Genomic DNA, 20,914 nt, shown 5'->3' with positions numbered 1-20,914 from the left:
ATCTATATTATTGATAATTTTATTCAAAGTAGTAGTGTTTGTCCACTAAAACCATTGGGAATCAGAGGAGGAGATGTTTGCCTTAAAACACTCGAAATTGTATACATGATGAAACTTAAAGTGCACCTTATATTCCGACTATGCCACCCACGGAAATAATTTAACACAGCAACACAAGTTCCTTGCTTAAAAAAAAAAAAGGAAAAAGAAACAGAGACGTGACTTTCAAGTTTAACCATTTTATTAAAAAACATCATAAAAATCTCCACTTAGGCAAGATCAACTTCTTTAAAAGGATGTCACAACTTTAAGAGATCTGCGCTTTAGGCCAAATATTAAAATAGCCCGCCGTTCTTAGAATATCAGGATTACCAAGCCTGCAGAAAGGGAGAGAGAAAAGTCACAGGGCCAGGGACCCCTCACACCACGGAAAGCACTCCCCATGCAGGCTGGTTCCTGTAACACAGAAAAATGGATTTGAATTGGGTTTACAAAACCCAAAACCCAGCGGTTGGCATAAAGTAGGCTCTGTCTATTACAAAAATAAACAAATTACAATTATTACAAAACCAACATAATCACAATAAACTAGAAAAATTAAAACAAATCAAACAAAACAGCAGGGCTTAGACATCAGACGTCCGTATGCATAGAGTTCCACAAAGAAGGATCTGCCAAATAGAAACAATCATCTTTAACAAATCCAAATCAATATAAATACAAACATTACTAATCAAACACTTGCTAAAGTATGTATGACACAGTGTCTTAAATCACATTACAATTCACATCAATATTTCTATAAAAACTAGGACTCTACCGCACACATACCTCGGCCGTAATCCAAGAATGGAATGTGACTTTAATAAAGTGGAATAGAACTCCTGCGTAGCACGGCTTGTTGCTCAAAACCTGGGGCAGAGAGGGGCAATAAAATCCACCGGGAAAATTCTGACCATGACAAAGATATAGCGAGTGAGCAACTGATATAAATATTGGTTGGACGTTTATATGGGAGTATTTGGCCGCTATTCGCGGAGAATTTAGTAACGTCAATGATTCTAATATTCGCGTTCGCCTCGCGCCCGCTCTATTTGTGATCCACTTTGTAAATCCTTCGGCCGGTCGACCGGAAAAAGTCCCGATTGCCACTCCACCCCTGCTCTAAACTATGTACGGAGTCCACAACTCCGAAAATAACTGCATTAACAGCTCACGCATCGAGGATTATCTCCCTCTAATTTAGCACAGAGTGTACAAACAATGTAAGGCAAACATCTTTACAAAAGCTTCGTAACAGCAGAGCAAAAAAAAAAAAAAAAAAAACGCGCTCATACCTTGCAACAGCGTTCCACAGTCACAACACCGGAAAGAAACAATGACGATCTCAACATCAGGAAGTTACGCAATCTACCGTTTGCGCTATTTCTAGGGTGAAAAAAAAAAAAACGCGCCCCGTCCAACACATTATTATTCTCTCTGTTCATACTTTCCATGGTTAAAAAAACAGACATAAAATTAGCCACATGGGACAGTTTACATAAATATGAAGGGATTTATATAACATGGAAATATTAAATACTTTGTGGTACTCTTTCTGTTCAAAGATTGTATGCTCACTGTTAACTTCTGCACATAAAAAACTATAACATGTTAATTTCTTCATTGCTCTGAATTGTAGTTATTAGAAACTATATTTAGTTTTCTGGTTTGGCAAATCTGCAGAAATTCGTGTTCAGTGATGCTTGTCCCACAACAGTGTCCCCCCATCAGTTAACAAGTAAACTAGCATCAAAACGGGCTGAAATCTGAAAATACTAACTTTATTAAAGAGGACAGAGAGAGGATTGGTCTGTATTCTTCATTAATGACGCTGCCGAGAACGTTTTGATTAAACAAGTTTGTTTTGCACCTTGATTCATTCACACGCACTAATTTTCCCGTAATATTTCCCCTCTCGACGCTTCACTCCAGTCCAGCGGGTGGCGCTTAATGACTTGCGTTTGTTTGTCAAACACCATTAAAACCTCAGAAGAAGAAGATTAGTTTCACTGCGCTCTCTGTTGTTTTATCGTGATTCTGGTTTTTAATACAAACGGTTAGAATTTTTGTTTCTGTAAAAAGAAAAATATATTTTTTAATCAGGCCAATATATACCTGTAATATTCTCATCCTCACAGTCGTGACTAAGTTTTGAAGCAAGCAGGAATATCTGGAGGAGTTTCAGCTAAACTGAGATCTGCTGCTGTAAAGATGCTGTTTGTTAAAGAGGAGATTGAGGAGCACACGAGTGAACCAGAAACCTTGAGAATAAAACAAGAAGAACTAGAAACCTGGAGCATGAAACAGGAGGCACCGGATCCCTTAAATATACAATGCGAGGAACCAGAACCCCAGAGAATAAAACAGGAGGATCAAGGAGGTTGGTGTTTGTACTTCATTCATCTTTAATGACTGTTTATGGTATGTTAGGCTTACAAAACATTCAAATTCTGAACAGCATTCTACTATAAACAGATCAAACAATGCTGATGCAGAAACCCAGAAACAATAACGCTAACTATGGTGTTGTGCCAGAAATAATACAATGTTATTAAATCATTAAATTATGTAGTTTTTTTGTAAGGTTCTTATTAGTAGTATATCATATGGATTTGATACTTATCCAAATAATTAGTAATTATTTTAGAAGGATGTAAGTCACATAATATCCCAAAACTTACATATACACCAAATGCTTACAATGATTTCTGTCATTAATAGGGAGTTATCATTATCTTCACTATATGAAAACAATGATGACTAATCCATTAATGATTCAGTGTGTGTGTGTGTGTGTGTGTGTGTGTGTGTGTGTGTGTGTGTGTTTCTCCACTTTGCGTCTGCATTGCACATTAATTATAATCACTGAAGTTGTTGGTCAGTTCTAGATATTGTTGAATGCTTTCCAAGCAATTTTATCTTTATTTTTGATGCCCCACACACCAGTCCCCCAGTGCTACCAAATCTGCTTCTAGAGCCAACATCAGTAAAACTTAGTGACGCTGCTCTCAAATGTTAGAGTGTAGCCCTGCACTGTTACATTAAGGCTTTTATGTTCATGCCTCACTGTTTTTGCATTTATTTCCGAGTTCATTATAGAAAAAGAGAAGAATGAAGACTCAAGTGAAGTTGAGGAGAAACAACATGTCACAACTGGAGAAACACCTTTGAGTTGCTCTAATAACAAACTGAAGGATTTAAAGAGAAGACGAGCTGAGAAATCTTTCACCTGCACTCAGTGTGGAAACAGTTTCACACGCAAAACAGGACTTGAGCGTCACATGAGAATTCATACTGGAGAGAAACCGTTCACTTGTGATCAATGTGGGAACAGATTCACACAAGCTGCACACCTTAGGAAACACATGAGCATCCATACTAGAGCGAAGCAGCATGTATGCGATCAGTGCGGTAAAATGTTTTTAAGGGATTCAGTTCTGAAGAAACACTTGAAAGTTCATTCAAATGAGAAGCCACATTCATGTTATTTGTGTGGTAACCGTTTTACTGGCCATCTAGAAAATTTAAAAGTACATCAGAAAAGAGATAATGGTGTGAGAAAGTACATGTGCTTTGGGTGTAAAAAGACTCTTACTTCAGCGACCTGTACAAAACTGCATGAGAGGATCCACTCTGAAGAAAAAAATTATGTGTGTTCCCACTGCAACAAGAGATTCGGTCGATTAGCACATCTGAAAAGACATGAGAGGATCCACACTGAAGAAAAACTTTATGTGTGTTCACATTGCTACAAGAGATTCAGTGATTTACAAGAACTAAAAAGACACGAGAGGATCCACACTGGAGAGAAACCGTACAAGTGTTCACACTGTGACAAACGATATAGTCAGTCAGAAAAACTGAAAAGACACATTCGTATCCACACTGGAGAAAAACCTTATAAGTGTTCACAGTGTGACAAGAAATTCAAATATCCAGCACATCTGAAAAGACATGAGATGATCCACACTGGAGAGAAACCATATAAGTGTTCACACTGTGACAAGAAATTCTGTCAGCCAGGAAATCTGAAAAAACATGAGAGGATCCACACTGGAGAGAAACTGTATACGTGTTCACACTGTGACAAGAAATTCTGTCTGCCAGAAAATCTGAAAAAACATGAGAGGATTCACAACGGAGATAAACCTTTTAAGTGTTCACACTGTGACAAAAAATTTAGATGTACAGCACATCTGAAAAAACATGAGATGATCCACACTGGAGATAAACCTTTTAATTGTTCACACTGTGACAAAAAATTCAGTCGGTCATCAAATCTAAAAAGACATGAGATGATCCACACTAGAGATAAACCTTTTAAGTGTTCACACTGTGACAAAAAATTCAGTCTGCCAGAAAGTCTGAAAACTCATGAGAGGATCCACACTGGAGAGAAACCTTTTAAGTGTTCACGCTGTGACAAGAGATTCAGTCTGTCAGCAAGTCTGAAAAAACATGAGTGGATCCACACTACAGACAAACCTTCTAAGTGTCCACACTGACAAGAAATTCAGTCTGCCAGCAAGTCTGAAACTCTTAAGAGGATCCACACTGGAGACAAACATTTTAAGTGTTCACACTGTGACAAAAAAATGAAGTTGGTCAGCGCATCTGAAAACACATGAGATGATCCACCATGGAGAGGAACCTTTTAAGTGTTCACACTGTGACACTGTGAGATTCAGTCAGTTAAGAGACCTGAACATACATGAGAGGATCCACACCGGAGAAAAACCGTACAAGAGTTAATGCTGTGACCAGAGATTCAACTGTTCATCAACACAAAAAAGAAACGAGAGGATCCACACTGGAGACGAACCAAATCGCTCCGATTCATGTGTGCAGCATTTCAATCGTTAATCTGCTCTAAACAGACATACAGAAAACAAACACAGAAAGACCCCATAAACATGAAGACTCATTTAAGTGCTTTGGGAGGCTGAAATCGCTATTTTTTTACTTTATTTTTTCTGAAAGTGGTATATTTTGGATTGACCCTATTCAGACACCGCTACATAAAGTAACAGCAACAACAACAACAAAGGCGGACTACATGCTTGTGTTCATGCTGCAGAAGCTACTGAGCCCATTATCTTTACTAACTTTACTAACTTTATTAGCTTTTCTTGTTGTTGTGTTGGGTTTGTAAACCGTGCACATTCTCCAAGTTTGAGCCAAAATTACAGTGCTACATACTTAATGGCATGTACTACATTGTTTATAAAATAAAAGTTTGGACAGGAAAAACTCTGGCTTTGAGTGTATGAGGTCTAAGTAGATCATCCTCAGATCCAGCACTTTTAGATCTGATTCTGCATCCTTAAAGGGATAGTTTAATTTGGTTTTGTCTGTGTATGGTTTTATTTTTTTTCACTCTTAAAGGGATAGTTCACCCAAAAATGTAAATTAGATGTTTATCTGCTTAACCCCAGGGCATCCAAGATGGAGGTGGCTTTGTTTCTTCAGTAGAACACAAACAAAGATTTTTAACTCAAATTGTTGCAGTCTGTTAGTCATACAATGGCAGTCAGTGGGCACCAAACATTACATTACATGTGTACGCGCTTTGGCGTAGTATACACAAACGCCAGAGGTTCAATTGTCCAAATCGATTAAAAGCCAAAAGATTACATTTGCTTGATCAAACGCATCCGGGACTGTTGATTGGTCACCAATTCCCAACTTATGAACCTGATTGCTTGAAGTTATGCTTACTTGCGCTTCGACTGGATATCAACACACACATAAACTTAGTAAAAGTGTGGAGGGTCTGCAGATATCATTTTTCCCCTTCCGGCGTTTGCGTATACTACGCCAGAGCGCATATGCTCAGGACAGTTGCACATATCAGAGGTTAAAAATTATATAAATACTGTTCAGTTTCTCACAAAAAAAGATAGTTTTGTGTCTTAGGACATCAATGTATCGTCACGAGCCACAGGGATTCATTTGGATTTGTCTGTGCGTGATTTTTTTTTTTACTTTCAAAGATTTGGTGCCCATCCACTGCCATTAAATGACTAACAGATTGCAATGGTTAAAAATCTTTGTTTGTGTTCTACTGAAGAAACAAAGCCACCTACATCTTGGATGCCCTGGGGGTAAGCAGATAAACATCCAATTTTCATTTTTGGTTGAGCTATCCCTTTAAGAGTAAAAAAAAAAAAAAGTCTTGTTCAAGATGCATTGGCACAGCACAGACCAATAGATAAATGACATCAAAGTCTCGCAACGGCAATACAAAAGTCCGCTCTCACAGTACTTTGATGTTAAATGCCGATCAGGATGTATCTCCAACAAGCCTAAAGTCACATTTTGATCAGTGACTATAACAATGTTTTATAATTTTGTATTTGATTAATTTGTGATAATTTCTGACACACTTCACAGAAACGGTTATTAACCTAAAAAACATCCTAATTTTTAATTTTTAATTAAGGAAATATCAGAGTGTGAGTGTAGCTCTAATGCTGGATATGTCATGTGATTGTCACGGCCCAATCACAGCCTGATATTCAGATCAACAGTCTCTTATGCATGTGATCTGGATTAAACATTGTAATATGATAAACGATGAAAGCAGGAAGATCTAGACCTACAGACGTAACGATTACTGACTATTGATTGCTAAGATCCTAAGAGAGGAATAAGATCTAATATAACAACAGAAGAATGGAAAGAGTGTTTCATTGAAGGTGGTTGTGAATGTGTGTAGATGTGTGTTAGTCACAGGATCAGAGAACGACACCGTTCCTCCGTCAAAGTCCAGATTCACTCTCACACGATCAAGCTTCTGTTTAACAAGAAACCCAAATGATTCAGACAGTTCATCGTCTTCATCATACTCCACACTCCAGACATCCTTTTTATAGAAATCAAACTCCTTCCTCTGGTTTGATGCTGTAGTTACTCCAAGACCATAGTATATACTCTCTTTAACGTCCACATCCCAGCAGTGTGTTCCTGAGTTAAAACCCTCTGAACCCAGAACACAGAGATTCCAGTGAATTCTCTCTGGATTGTCAGGAACAGGACGAAAGCTGTATCTCACACTGGTCAGATCATCAGACACGACAAGATGTGGATCTGCAGTGTTTGGATCCAGAATGACAGGAGCTGATGAGACACAATCAACAGATGCTGTTATTCTGATGTTCATATAATGATCAAGAGTGAACCAAACACAGATTATTATGAATTATGACACTCGCCCTGTTGATCAAACACATATTTTTCCTCTCATCACTGTCAGTCATTCTCTGTGTGATTTATCAATCCTGAACATCAAATCAGAAACACACACTGAAAAGATATTTATTTAATTTATGCTGTCAATAATATTAATAATAGTGAGAAGCTGTTTTAATACAAAATCTTACCTTTGTACAGAACTTCACAGTGCTATCATATTCAAATGAGATAAACAATATAATGATGCACAATAAATTATGAATGATGAATAAAACAATGAAAATTAGAAGAAAAAAAATTAGACTACCAAACTACCAAAAATAAAATGACTTAAACTAAAACTGATGTATAGATACACACTTTAAAAATGATTCTAAATATATATTTTACATTAATAAAAAATGTCAAAAACACATGCAAAATTACACAAAAAAAATCACCTGTGTCTTTCCTGTGACTGAAAATTAAAATCAAGCAGATGGAATTCTCAGATTCATTATTTCTCTGAAGCAGTAGATCATCTGGTTCTTCACAGATAATGCTGAAATCTTCAACTAGTATTATTAATTTCAATTATAGATACGCGCAAACTGAGTGCTTAATGCAAATTTAAAAGGTCACATTTACAGCATCAGGTGATAATCTTCGCCCATCTGTGCAAATGTCTCTTTAGGTATAGAGACAAGAATGAGGTTAATCACTGTCTGAGTCATCAGTTTTGTCTCAGAGTGTTAAATCATATCTAAATCAATTGTAATGTTATTCAAACTAGGATTAATTTTCCACTAAAACCATCGGGAATCAAGTGAGAAGTACTTTTCAATTCCAGTATATCACTCGGAATTGTAAACATTATATCCATTTTATTAGTGTCATAAATAATAGGTTATTCTTAAGGTTTACTGGCTTTGTATAAATATTTGATTCTTTTGTAGCGTGGGTTACAAAAAACGTATTTTTTTTTTTGAACGAGCATTTTAATAGGCTCCTATCCTATTTCATTACCATCATACCATAGAGCTGGAATCTGCGAGGACAAAAGTTTATTAAGGACAGAGAGAGGATGAGAGATGCAGAATAAAACACTGTAGAACAAAACTGGTTGGCCTTTATTCTTCATTAACGAGGCTGTCGGATTAGTTTTAATTGAACAAGTTTGTTTTACACTTTGATTTATTCACCGCAACATGCACACGTACTTCCAAGTAATTTCCCCGTATTATATCCCCCTCTAGACCCTTCACACTCCAGTCCAGCGGGTGGCGCTTAAAGACATGCGTTTGTTTGACAAACACCATTAAACCTCAGAAGAAGACGATTAGTTTGACTGAGGTGAACGTTGTTTTATCGTGATCCTGTTTTAATACAAACGGTCAGAATTGTTGTTTCTGTAAATAGAAAAATAATTTTTTTTAATCAGGCCAATAAATACCTGTAATATTCTCAACCTCACAGTCGTGACTAAGTTTTGAAGCAAGCAGGAATATCTGAAGGAGCTTCAGCTGAACTGAGATCTGCTGCTGTGAAGATGCTGTTTGTTAAAGACGAGGAGCACACGAGTGAACCAGAACCCTCGACAATAAAACAGGAGGAACCAGAACCTTTTAATATACAATGCGAGGAACTAGAACCCTGTAGAATAAAACAAGAGGTAACAGAACCCTTGACAATAAAACAGGAGGAACCAGAAATCTGCAGCATAAAACAGGAGGAACCAGAACCCTTAAATATACAACATGAGGAACCAGAACCCTGGAGAACAAAACAGGAGGATCAAGGAGGTTGGTGTTTGTACTTCATTCATCTTTAATGACTGTTTATGTTATGTTAGGCTTACAAAACATTCAAATTCTGAACAGAATTCTGCTATGAACATATCAAACAATGCTGATGCAGAAACCCAGAAACAATAACGCTAACTATGGTGTTGTGCCTGAAATAATACAATGTTATTAAATCATTAATTTATAGAGTTTTTGTAAGGTTCTTAATAGTAGTACTTCAGATGGATTTTATACTTATCCAAATAATTAGCAATTATTTTAGAAGGATGTAAGTCACTACTATCTCAAACCTTACACATACATCAAAAGCTTACAATGATTTCTGTCATTAATAGGGAGTTATCATTATCTTCACTATATGAAAACAATAGCTAGTAATAGATGATGACTAATCCATTAATAATTCAATGTAATTGGTAAAAACAATATATATATATACATAAACTTTTCTTCACTTTGCATCTGCATTGCTCATTAATTATAATCACTGAAGGTGTAGGTCAGTTCTATACAATAAAGAGGAAGAATAGTGCATTAAGTAAGGGATAATGTACAGGCAGCCGGTAGTTATCGCAGAAATAAGCCCCGACAGTGTGATCAGGACCCGACGCGAAGCGGAGGGTCTTGTATCACACTGAAGGGGCTTATTTCGCGATAACTACAGGCTGCCTGTACATTATCCCGCTTATTACACGGCTACTTGCCACATAAGGAAAAAAACTGGACATGAATATGAATTTGAAACCTTTTATTGGCATATTTGTTTTAAATTAACATTTTAATCCTTCCGCGAAACGATATAGTACCACGTGACTAACATTCAAACTATGTACGTTAGTAAGACAATTTAAATAGATTAATGCCGAAATTTTCCATTGTTAATTGTGGTTGTCCAGTGTTTGTCACAAGATGGCGCCAAACGGTAATCTTTGTTGGCACGGAGGGATTTTAAACATACAAGTAGTACCGGCTATGCGTTATTACTTTGGAGCGGTGATTATTTGAAAAGAACGAACCTGCAAATGTCTCAACTGACCAATCAGAATCAAGCATTCCAAAGAGCCGTGTAATAAGTAGAATATAATGGTTTCCTGCATGAAAATTAGATTTTGCACATTTCTGATGTTAATAAATGTAAAATATTGTTGCATGTTTTCCAACTCAGGCTCAGCGCTTTACTGTCGAAAGTGCATTACCAATAAACAAACAGTAACTGCCCTTATTAATGCAAAACTGTAGTAATTTTATCTTTATTTTTGATGCCCCATGCACACACCAGTCCCCAGTGCTACTAAATCTGCTTCTGGTGCCAACATCTGTAAAACTTAGTGACGCTGCTCTCAAATGTTAGAGTGTAGCCCTGCACTGTTACATTAGGGCTTTTATGTTCATGCCTCACTATTTGTGCTTTTATTTCAGAGTTCATTATAGAAAAAGAGAAGAATGAAGACTCAATTGAAGTTGAGGAGAAACAACATGTCACAACTGGAGTAAAACCTTTGAGTTGCTCTAAAAACAAACAGAAAGATTTAAAGAAAAGTAGAGCTAATAAATCTTTCACCTGCACTCAGTGTGGACACAGTTTCACACGCAAAACAGGTCTTGAGCGTCACATGAGAATTCATACTGGAGAGAAACCGTTCACATGTGATCAATGTGGGAACAGATTCAAACAAGTTGCACACCTTAGGAAACACATGAACATCCATACTAGAGCGAAGCTGCATGAATGCGATCAATGCGATTCAAATGAAAAGGCACATTCATGTTATTTGTGTGGTAACCGTTTTACTGGCCATCTAGAAAATGTAAAAGTACATCAGAAAAGAGATAATGGTGTGAGAAAGTACATGTGCATTGAGTGTGAAAAGACTCTTACTTCAGCGACCGGTACAAAACTGCATGAGAGGATCCACACTGGAGAAAAACTTTATGTGTATTCCCACTGCAACAAGAAATTCACATATCCAGCACATCTGAAAAGACATGAGAGGATCCACACTGGAGAGAAACCTTATAAGTGTTCACACTGTAACAAGAAATTCAGTCAGACAGAAAATCTGAAAACTCATGAGAGGATCCACACTGGAGAGAAACCTTATAAGTGTTCACACTGTGACAAGAAATTCAGTCAGACAGAAAATCTGAAAACTCATGAGAGGATCCACACTGGAGAGAAACCTTTTAAGTGTTCACACTGTGACAAGAAATTCAGTCTGCCTCAAAATCTGAAAAAAACATGAGAGGATCCACAATAGAGATAAACTTTTAAAGTGTTCACATTGTGACAAAAAATTCAGTCGGTCAGCAAATCTAAAAAGACATGAGAGGATCCACACTGGAGAGAAACCTTTTAAGTGTTCACAATGTGAAAAAAAATTCAGTCTGCCAGGAAATCTAAAAAGACATGAGAGGATCCACACTGGAGAGAAACCTTTTAAGTGTTCACACTGTGACAAGAAATTCAGTCGGCCAGCGCATCTGAAAACACATATGAGGATCCACACTGGAGATAAACCTTTTAAGTGTTCACATTGTGAAAAGAGATTCAGTGGGTTAGGAGACCTGAACATACATGAGAGGATCCACACCGGAGAGAAACCGTTTCAAGTGATCATGCTGTGACCAGAGATTCAATTGTTCATCAAAACAAAAAAGACACGAGAGGATCCACACTGGAGACAAGCCGAATCGCTCAGATTCATGTGTGAAGCATTTAAATCATTAATCTGCTCTACACAGACATACAAAAAACAATCACAGAAAGGCCCCATAAACATGAAGACTCATTTAAGTGCTTTGGGAGCCTGAAATTGCTAGGTTTTTTTTTTTTTTTTTTTCTGAAACTGGTATATTTTGGATTGACACAGCTACATAAAGTCACAACAACAACAAAGGCGGACTACATTCTTGTGTTCATGCTGCAGAAGCTACTGAGCCCATTAGCTTTACTAACTTTACTAGCTTTTCTTGTTGTTGTGTTTGGTGCACAAGGTTTATGCACATGCTCCAAGTTTGTGCCAAAATTACAGTGCTACATACTAGTATGCCATGTATACTGCATTGTTTATAAAATAAAAGATTGGACAGGAAAAGCTCTGGCTTTGTGTGTATGAGCTCTAAGTAGATGATCCTCAGATCCAGCTCTTTTAGATCTCATTCTGCATCCTTAAAGGGATAGTTTAATTTGGTTTTGTCTGTGTATGTTTTTTTCACTCTTAAAGGGATAGTTCACCCAAAAATGTAAATTTGATGTTTATCTGCTTACCCCCAGGGCATCCAAGATGAAGGTGGCTTTGTTTCTTCAGTAGAACACAAACAAAGATTTTTAACTCAAATTGTTGCAGTCTGTTAGTCATACAATGGCAGTCAATGGGCACCAAACATTACGTTACATGTGTACGCGCTTTGGCGTAGTATACACAAACGCCAGAAGTTCAATTGTCCAAATCGATTAAAAGCCAAAAGATTACATTTGCTTGATCAAACGCATCCGGGACTGTTGATTGTTCACCAATTCCCAACTTATGAGCCAGATTGCTTGAAGTTATGCTTACTTGCACTACGACTGGATATCAACACACACATAAACTTAGTAAAAGTGTGGATGGTCTGCAGATATCATTTTTCCCTTTCCGGCATTTGCGTATACTACGCCAGAGCGCATACGCTCAGGACAGTTGCACATATCAGAGGTTAAAAATTATATAAATACTATTCAGTTTCTCACAAAAAAAAGATAGTTTTGTGTCTTAGGACATCAATGTATCGTAACGAGCCGCAGGGATTCATTTGGATTTGTCTGTGCGTGTTTTTTTTTTTTTTTTTTTTTTTACTTTCAAAGATTTGGTGCCTATCCACTGCCTTTAAATGACTAACAGACTGCAATGGTTAAAAATCTTTGTTTGTGTTCTACTGAAGAAACAAAGTCACCTACATCTTGGATGCCCTGGGGGTAAGCAGATAAACATCCAATTTTCATTTTTTGGTGAACTATCCCTTTAAGAGAAAAATAATACATACACAGACGAAACCAAATTAAATTCAAATAAATACATTTAGATGTTAAGACACAAAGTGATAGTTTTTTGCTAGAAACTAAACAGTATTTATATCATTATTTACCTCTGATCCAATACGACGTTCAACTGTCCTGTGCACGTTTACAACAGTCAGCATGTGACGCGTCAAATTGATCTGCCATAGTAGATGCATGCACAAAAGTGATCTGTCGGTGCTACTCAAAAGGGTAATTACTTGTGCTTATCCTGATTCTGGCAACCGATTAAAAACTCAAATATTGTGTTTCCTTGTGTGAACTCATCCGAGAGTGTTGACTTTTCACCGACTACATTGCCGGAGAACATTGACGCTTCACGCGCCGGCTGTTGTGAACTCAATACAGTTGAACATTTCAGTTGGTCAGAAGTAAATAATTATATAAATACTGTTCAGATTCTGGCACTTACCAATTGTTTCCTGTTTCAAGACCTCAATGTATCATCACAAGCTGCAGAGTTTAATTTGGTTTTGTCTGTATATGTTTTTTTTTTACTCTTTAAGATTTGGTGCCCATTGACTGCCATTATATGACTGACAGACTGCAACGGTTTGAGTTAAAAATCTTGTTTGTGTTCTACTGAAGTAACAAAGTCTGCTTCAAGTCAGCTGCCGATCAGTCTGTGCAGCACTGCAAGAAGTCAAACACACTTTCAAGTCTTGTTTAAGATGCATCGGCGCTGTGCAAACTAATAGGTAAATAACATCAAAGTATCACAAGAGCAATACAAAAGTCCGCTCTCCAATCGCTCTCACAGTTCTTTGATGTTAAATGCTGATCGGGATGTATCTCCAACAAGCTTAGTGTCAAATTTTGATCTTGCAAGATATTGTCACAGCAGTGACTATAACAATAATTTAAAATTATGTATTTGATTAATTAGTGACACACTTCACAGAAACGGTTATTAATTGGTAAATTAGACAAATAAATAAAATGAAACTTCTTGTTCTTTGACTTGTTGAATTAAAGGGATAGTTCACCCAAAAATGAAAATGTTATGCTGTATCTGCTTACCCCCAGGGCATCCAAGATGTAGGTGACTTTGTTTCCTCAGTAGAACACCGGTGCAGCCTAATGGCAGTAGATGGGCACCAAACCTTTAAAAGAACACAAAAACATGCACAGACAAATCCAAATTACACCCTCAGACTCGTGACGATGCACTGATGTCTTAAGACACGAAACAATCAGTTTTTGTGAGAAACTGAAGAGTATTTATATAATTTTTTCTCCTTTGATACACAGCCATGTCCATCTGTCATGAGCACGAGTTTAGCATCAGGTTCGTTACTCATGTATGCGCTCTGGCATAGTTTACGCAAACACCATAAGCGATCAAGGATGAAATTTGGATTTGTCTGTGAAGTCTGTAAAGGTTTGGTGCCCATCCACATACATTATATGGCTGACAGACTGCACCGGTTTTCGTCAAAAATCTTTGTTCGTGTTCTACTGAGAAAACAAAGTCACCTACATCTGGAATGCCCTGGGGGTAAGCAGATAAACCTCAGATTTTCATTTTTGGGTGAACTATCCCTGAGTGTAGCTCTAATGCTAGATATCAGTCATGTAATCATCACGGCCCAATCACAGCCTGATATTCAGATCAACAGTCTGTTACGCATGTGATCTGGATTAAACATTGAAATCTGAAGCAGGAATATCCAGACCTACAGGAGTAACAATTACTGACTATTGATCGCTAAGATCCTCAGAGTGGAAAAATAATGATTATAACAACAGAAGAATGGAAAGAGAGTTTCATTGAAGGTGGTTTTGAATGTGTGTAGATGTGTGTTAGTCACAGGATCAGAGAACGACACCGTTCCTCCGTCATAGTCCAGATTCACTCTCACACGATCAAGCTTCTGTTTGACAAGAAACCCAAATGATTCAGACATTTTGTTGTCTTCATCATACTCCACACTCCAGATATTCTTTTTAAAGAAATCAAAGTTCTTCCTCTGGTTTGATGCTGTAGTCACTCCAAGACCATAGTATATACTCTCTTTAACGTCCACATCCCAGCTGTGTGTTCCTGAGTTAAAACCCTCTGAACCCAGAACACAGAGACCCCATTGAAATCTCTCTGGATTGTCAGGAACAGGACGAAAGCCGAATCTCACACTGGTCAGATCATCAGACACAACAAGAAATGAATCTGCAGTGTTTGGGTCCAGAATGACAGGAGCTGATGAGACACAATCAACAGATGCTGTTATTCTGATGTTCATATAATGATCAAGAGTGAACCAAGCACAGATGATTATGTATTATGACACTCGTCTTATTGATTAAACACATAATTTTCCTGATACACACATAAAAATGATTCTAAATATATATTTTACATTAATAAAAATGTCAAAAACACATACAAAAATACTTTTACAAAAATCACCTGTGTCTTTCCTGAGACTGAAAATTAAAATCAAGCAGATTTTTATTTCTCTGATGCAGTAGATCATCTGGATCTTCACAAATAATGCTGAAATCTTCAACTAGTATGTGTGTGTATAAGAGCTCAGATGTTCTGCAGTCAGACTCACTGTTCTGGACGATGTCCTGCATCTTCTTCCAGACTCTGAACGGCAGGTTGCCCAAGAAACGTGGCACATGAATCAAAGCTCCAGAAGGCGTCTGTGGATCCGGCTGTGAGATCTGGACTCTGGAAGAACATTCAGGAGTCAGAACTGCAGTGGCTTTGGATCAGAAGCAGAGAGACCAGAGACACCAGCAGATCACTCACCTTTCCATTGAGACTGGAAACTCCTGCAGAACAAACACACCATTGATCACCAACAACTCAATCAATCATCAATCAATCAATCAATGATCTGAAATCCGACCTTCAGAAAGCAGAGTTCATTGGCTTTCATCATCTCCTCCGTGTCTTTGATTGTGTGTGAAAGAGCTGAGATGTGTCTGTTGATCTCCTCCAGCTTCTCCTTCATTATCTGCTTCTTCTGCTCCTCTTCCTCCCTCAGTTCAATGATTGTAGCTTCTTCTTCATCTCTGAGAAACTGATGAAGCCTCTCAAACTGCTGTTTAATCTGATGCTCTGTGTGCTCAGCTTGAGACTGAAATCAAACCACATTCACTTCAATCATCTCCATCAACACACATCATTTATATCTGTGATAAACTCAGATACTAATATATAAGGGATCCAGAAGCAGAATGCTGATCATTTACAAAAATAATTATAAGAAACGATTCACTGGCCCAAGAACGAAGCCCATCGATCTGGTTGAAGGTTTACTGCATGTTCGGTCTTTTTACAGCGCTTCAAGATTTAGTTTCAATTTTGATCTAGCTCCGTTTTAATCTGACTCCAATGTTGAGTGATCATTAAATTTAGACAGTATTTCCAATCAAAAGGTTATCACAAATATCGATTATGTATTAATTTAGAAATCTGATCATTCTGGAAATCCCATTCTCTCAATTATTCGTTTAATTCATTAATGACCTGCTATCGCTTAGAAATTCACCCGGCCGATTAGTGAATTCACGGCACAACCTCGTCAGTTCTGGACTTACTCAGAGGATGAGGAGTGATTATAAAGCCTCTTAAGTGGACTACACCCTGCACTCCCATACTATAGAGCAGCGGTTCCCAATCCCACCGCTCTGCACATTTTGCATGTCTCTCTTAGTTAACACACCTGATTCAGATAACCAGCTCATTAGAAGTGAGGTCCGTGCAATAACTGCGATCCGATTGTTCATTGCTCCCTGCTCCCTAAGCGGGGGAAATCTGTTTACTATACTTCGAAACATTCATTCACATATTTGCGCTACGTCACCGCATGTAGCGTCTTCACACACAGATGAAACTTACTAGAGAAGTGTGACATAAGTGCATCTGTAAATGAATGCATTTTAAATTTACGTCTCGCACGCTTTAATGACCTTCAAATGGAACACATACGCTCGCTTCGAACTAATGAATAATGGCGGAATATCCTGTGATGTCCACTTCGAAGGGCAGTAACGTTGGAATAGAACAAACGTCGGAAGCGATGTGTGAAACACACAAAATGTGCAGAGCGGTGGGTCGCGAGGACTGGAATTGGGAACCGCTGCTATAGAGTGCCCTTTTTCTATAATCACGAGAACTACAACGTGTTAAGCCAGCGACAGTCAGAAATCTGAAGCCCTAATGGTGTTCCCCATGGTTCATCCATTGGTACTTCGGTATGATCTGTCCTGAACGCAGAATTGGTTGTTTGCTCTCTTTGAAAATCCCTTCTTCAGATTAGTTTTATTGTTTTGTTGCATGCCATCTGTTCGTACTGTATGTTAATTCCATGAGGAGATAATTTCACTCCTTACATAATCAAGTGGAGGCCATTATATTAAATATATCAGATCATAACTGTATATAGTGATCCTACAGCTGTAATGAAAATTACTCTCGATTCTGTTTCCTCACCTTGATGTGTTGAACCGTGAACTCAAACTTGTCTTTCATTGTTTTATTGTGTTGAAGTTTCTTCTGTAATGATTTCAGTGCTGTATTGAGCTCCTCCTAGAATCGAACAAAAACACATTAAACACTTGATTAAAGTGAAAAAAAGAGATGATTGAGTGATATGATCACATCTCATGCTAAATTCATTCAGAAATCAAAACCTGCCATAAAAAAGGCAACCTCAGTGAACACAAAGCAGTTTGTAAATGCCAATGCTACTTTTGAAAAAACGGCCGTCCTGTTCAATCAAATCAACATATAAATAGAACTTTTCAACAGCAGGAAGTTGAAAAATTAATTTCGCTTACCTTATATGATGAAACAGCTTCGCTGATGGGTCTGAATTTATGATTGTCATGTTTTTGTGAATCTCTGCACACTAAACACGCCAGCTGTTTGTCCTCCAGACAGAAGAGTTTGAGTTTCTCACTGTGTAAACTGCAGATCTCCTCAGAGCCTGATAAACGCCTCTCTTTGCTCTGCTTCAGGAACGACTCGCACAAGTTTTTTAACGCAAGATTAAATGGAGGGCGTTTTGCGGATCTTCTCCTGCAGACGGGACACTCCTGAGTTTCTGTGGTTCTCCAGAACTGTTGAAGACACTCTTTACAGACACTGTGACTACAGGATAAAACAACAGGATCCTTGAAGAATTCACGACACACAGGACAAGAAAAATCCTCTTCAGAAAGCGAAGCCATTTTCAGAGTTTGAGCTCCAGCAATCTGCTGTGTGTTGAGAAACAAACAAGGTACATGTAAGATAAAAGATGTATGTGACGGAGATGTTTCATTTTGTTCACTCCTTTCTGATGAAGTGCACTCAACTGTCAGACATTATATAAGGATTAGTAAATAACTGAGTGAGTGAGCAACTTTGGACACAGCAAAAGAGACATCAGGATTTCTTTAGGTAAAACTTCACAAAATTGCATTCAAATGAACTTGCTTTAAAATGTCAAAATATAGTGCTATAAAAAGTAGACTCCAATAGAAACGTAAATGGAAACGCAAAAGTCAGGCTAACCGGTTAACAGAATGCTAATGCGCTGCACGGGCGGTTAAGGAATAGAAGCGAACAAACAGATCAGTCAAATTAGTTTGATGGATAATATCAGAAATTTGGTGGGAATTAAGCTATATTTTATCACTTTAGACAACAGTGATAGCAAGTTTCCAACAGAAAACGAAGCTCCAGGGAGCTACACAAACCTAGCCTGGGTTTCTCCATGCTGCCCTAGGCAGTCTGGAGTCCATGGACCAAATTTTCACCTCAGATAGGGAACCAATCACAGAACGAGGAGGGACCAGCAAGACGATGACGCCTTCTATGCGACTCACCGAAGCAGTTTGTTTATAACTATGGATCCAGTATGGCAGCAGATGCGAAGTTATCTTTCGATGCAGCCTTAGATAGTGTTCTAAGTAGTTTGAAAAAAAGAGCAACTTAACAATTTCATAACCAAGAAGGATGTTTTTGTCCTGCTACCAACCGGCTTTGGCAAAAGCCTCATATAGCAACTAGCCCCTAGTGGCTAAGGCAATACGTCATCCGGTATAATTGAAACGATTGGCTATGAGCTACGCATAGGCGCATTTGATAGACTTTTGTAGCGCCCAATAAACGGCTCTGGGCATTCGTAAACCATGCCTCAAAAATGAGAAAATGAACATGTGGTTCCCAGACCACGAATCATGACGTTGTCATGACGTGGTTTGGCATTAGCCAGGCTAACACAAACCACTGCAGCACGACAAACAAGAAAAACCTGGATACAGTGTAAAATAATGCCAAACAGCCCATGCTGAAGATTTGTCCGTTTATATTGGTACAGGTAAATTTCTGTAGAATGTTCTCCTAACCTAAAGGGGGCGTTCTATTTACGTTAAGAAAACTTTTCTGGCTAACCAATAGGCAACGTTCTATTCATGTACCTAGAAGGTTCCCTGAAAGTTTTCTGAAGGCTCCTAGAACATTCTCCTAACCTCTTCACACCAATACCGCTTATTTACGTCAGCACTCCCGCGTCCCGGAGTAAGTGGCATTGAAGGTGGAAGGATGTGAACCTATATGTTGCGTTCCAGGCAGGTTTTTTAACTGGTAAATCACCACGATTCACGACTTTGTAGCGTTCCAGGCAATTTACGCCAAACTGCCTGGGCACATTTATGAATTATTATTATTTTTATATTATTAGTAATTTGATTGCAATGTTATATTGTCCTTAACTGTATTTTTCTACCGTGTGCCACTTGCATAAACACCGCACGCATTAGGGCTGACATTGTTGTTTCGCGGGCTATTTTACGTCAGAACTCGTAACTGGGATTACATTGATCTAGTACGAGTTCACGAGTGGGAAGTAAGGGTTTGACTGCTGTTCAGGTGCACTTTCACTGGTAGAAGGTTGGAAAAACACGGGTTACGGGTTGTCTGGAACACGGCATTAGTAGGGGAGAGTGAGGTGAGTTGTGCCAGTTTTTACTCAAAGTGACTTTATAGTGAAGCCATGACAGTAATCCCTCCAATTTAAGCATGTGCATATATTTCAAGATGTTGTGCATCCATGGGAACAATAAATTTGGATCTGAAATAAACTGCTTCAGAATTATAGCTTTCAGAAAAAAAAAGTCTTGTGGCACAACTTGCCCCCGGTATGGGGTAAGTTGTGCCTTTGGAGGGAATACATTACATTGGGGTAAATTGTGCCAGTGATTATTTAAGTTAAAAAGAACATTTTAATGTCATGAACTGTAATGCTATATAAAATCAAGACAAATTCAATACAAAATTGCCCATTTAAGGTTTATTTATAGATATCGTTACCCTATTAAACTATTGGCATGTCATACTTTTTCGGAAAACACACACAAAAAGAAAAACTCAAATACACAATATATGATATTTGTGAATAATTAGAACGTTGTCTGTCAATTATGTAACATATAGGAAAGAAGTTACTTTCTTATGAACATTTCTGAACATCCCATTGTGAAAAGTGACAAACGGCAGGTAAATCAAAAACTGATGAGGCACGCTCATCTCCTCACACAGATTATGCCATGTGGATATGTAGGTCTAGATCAAGGATGCCCAGCCCTGTTCCTGGAGATCTACCATCCTACAAAGTTCAGCTCCAACTCTAATCAAACACCCCTGAACCAGCCAATTAATCTCTTAGGTAGCATGTGATAATTACAGACAGCTGTGTTTGAGCAGGACTGGAACTAAAATCTGCAGGTAGGTAGATCTCCAGGAACAGGGTTGGTCAGCCTAGGTCTAGATGGTCTAGATCCAGACTATTACTTAACATCCCACTGGCACAATTTAACCCCGCCCCTTTGGCACAAATTA

At 38.1% G+C, this 20,914-nt stretch overlaps 3 protein-coding genes across 3 annotated transcripts in view; 2 read left to right on the top strand and 1 right to left on the bottom strand.

The window, feature by feature from the left end:
- Positions 1–2,040: 2,040 nt before the first annotated feature.
- Positions 2,041–12,344, top strand: LOC141329784 (uncharacterized). The gene is made up of 3 exons (XM_073835486.1): positions 2,041–2,422; positions 3,142–4,488; positions 10,620–12,344. Exons 1-3 carry the CDS (start codon positions 2,254–2,256, stop codon positions 11,261–11,263), a joined length of 2,160 nt encoding a protein of 719 aa, XP_073691587.1. The 5' UTR covers positions 2,041–2,253; the 3' UTR covers positions 11,264–12,344.
- The window catches only part of LOC141343542 (uncharacterized), a gene marked incomplete at its 5' end in the record, with an annotated part of 269,291 nt that continues 259,641 nt past the window's right edge, over positions 11,265–20,914 (top strand). The window contains 1 exon segment of the mRNA XM_073848140.1: positions 11,265–11,571. Within this exon segment, the coding sequence (XP_073704241.1) occupies positions 11,265–11,571 (307 nt within the window).
- LOC141341882 (E3 ubiquitin-protein ligase TRIM35-like) lies at positions 14,769–18,261 on the bottom strand. The gene is made up of 6 exons (XM_073846437.1): positions 17,869–18,261; positions 17,522–17,617; positions 15,933–16,163; positions 15,833–15,855; positions 15,633–15,751; positions 14,769–15,274 (listed from the first exon to the last, which is right to left on the bottom strand). The coding sequence occupies exons 1-6, from the start codon at positions 18,259–18,261 to the stop codon at positions 14,769–14,771; spliced, it is 1,368 nt and encodes a 455-aa protein (XP_073702538.1).

Source organism: Garra rufa, chromosome 1, assembly GCF_049309525.1.
Source record: "Garra rufa chromosome 1, GarRuf1.0, whole genome shotgun sequence".
Classification (NCBI taxonomy): Eukaryota; Metazoa; Chordata; class Actinopteri; order Cypriniformes; family Cyprinidae; genus Garra; species Garra rufa.
Note: the sequence above shows the minus strand (reverse complement) of the source record. Positions and strands in the feature narration are given on the sequence as shown.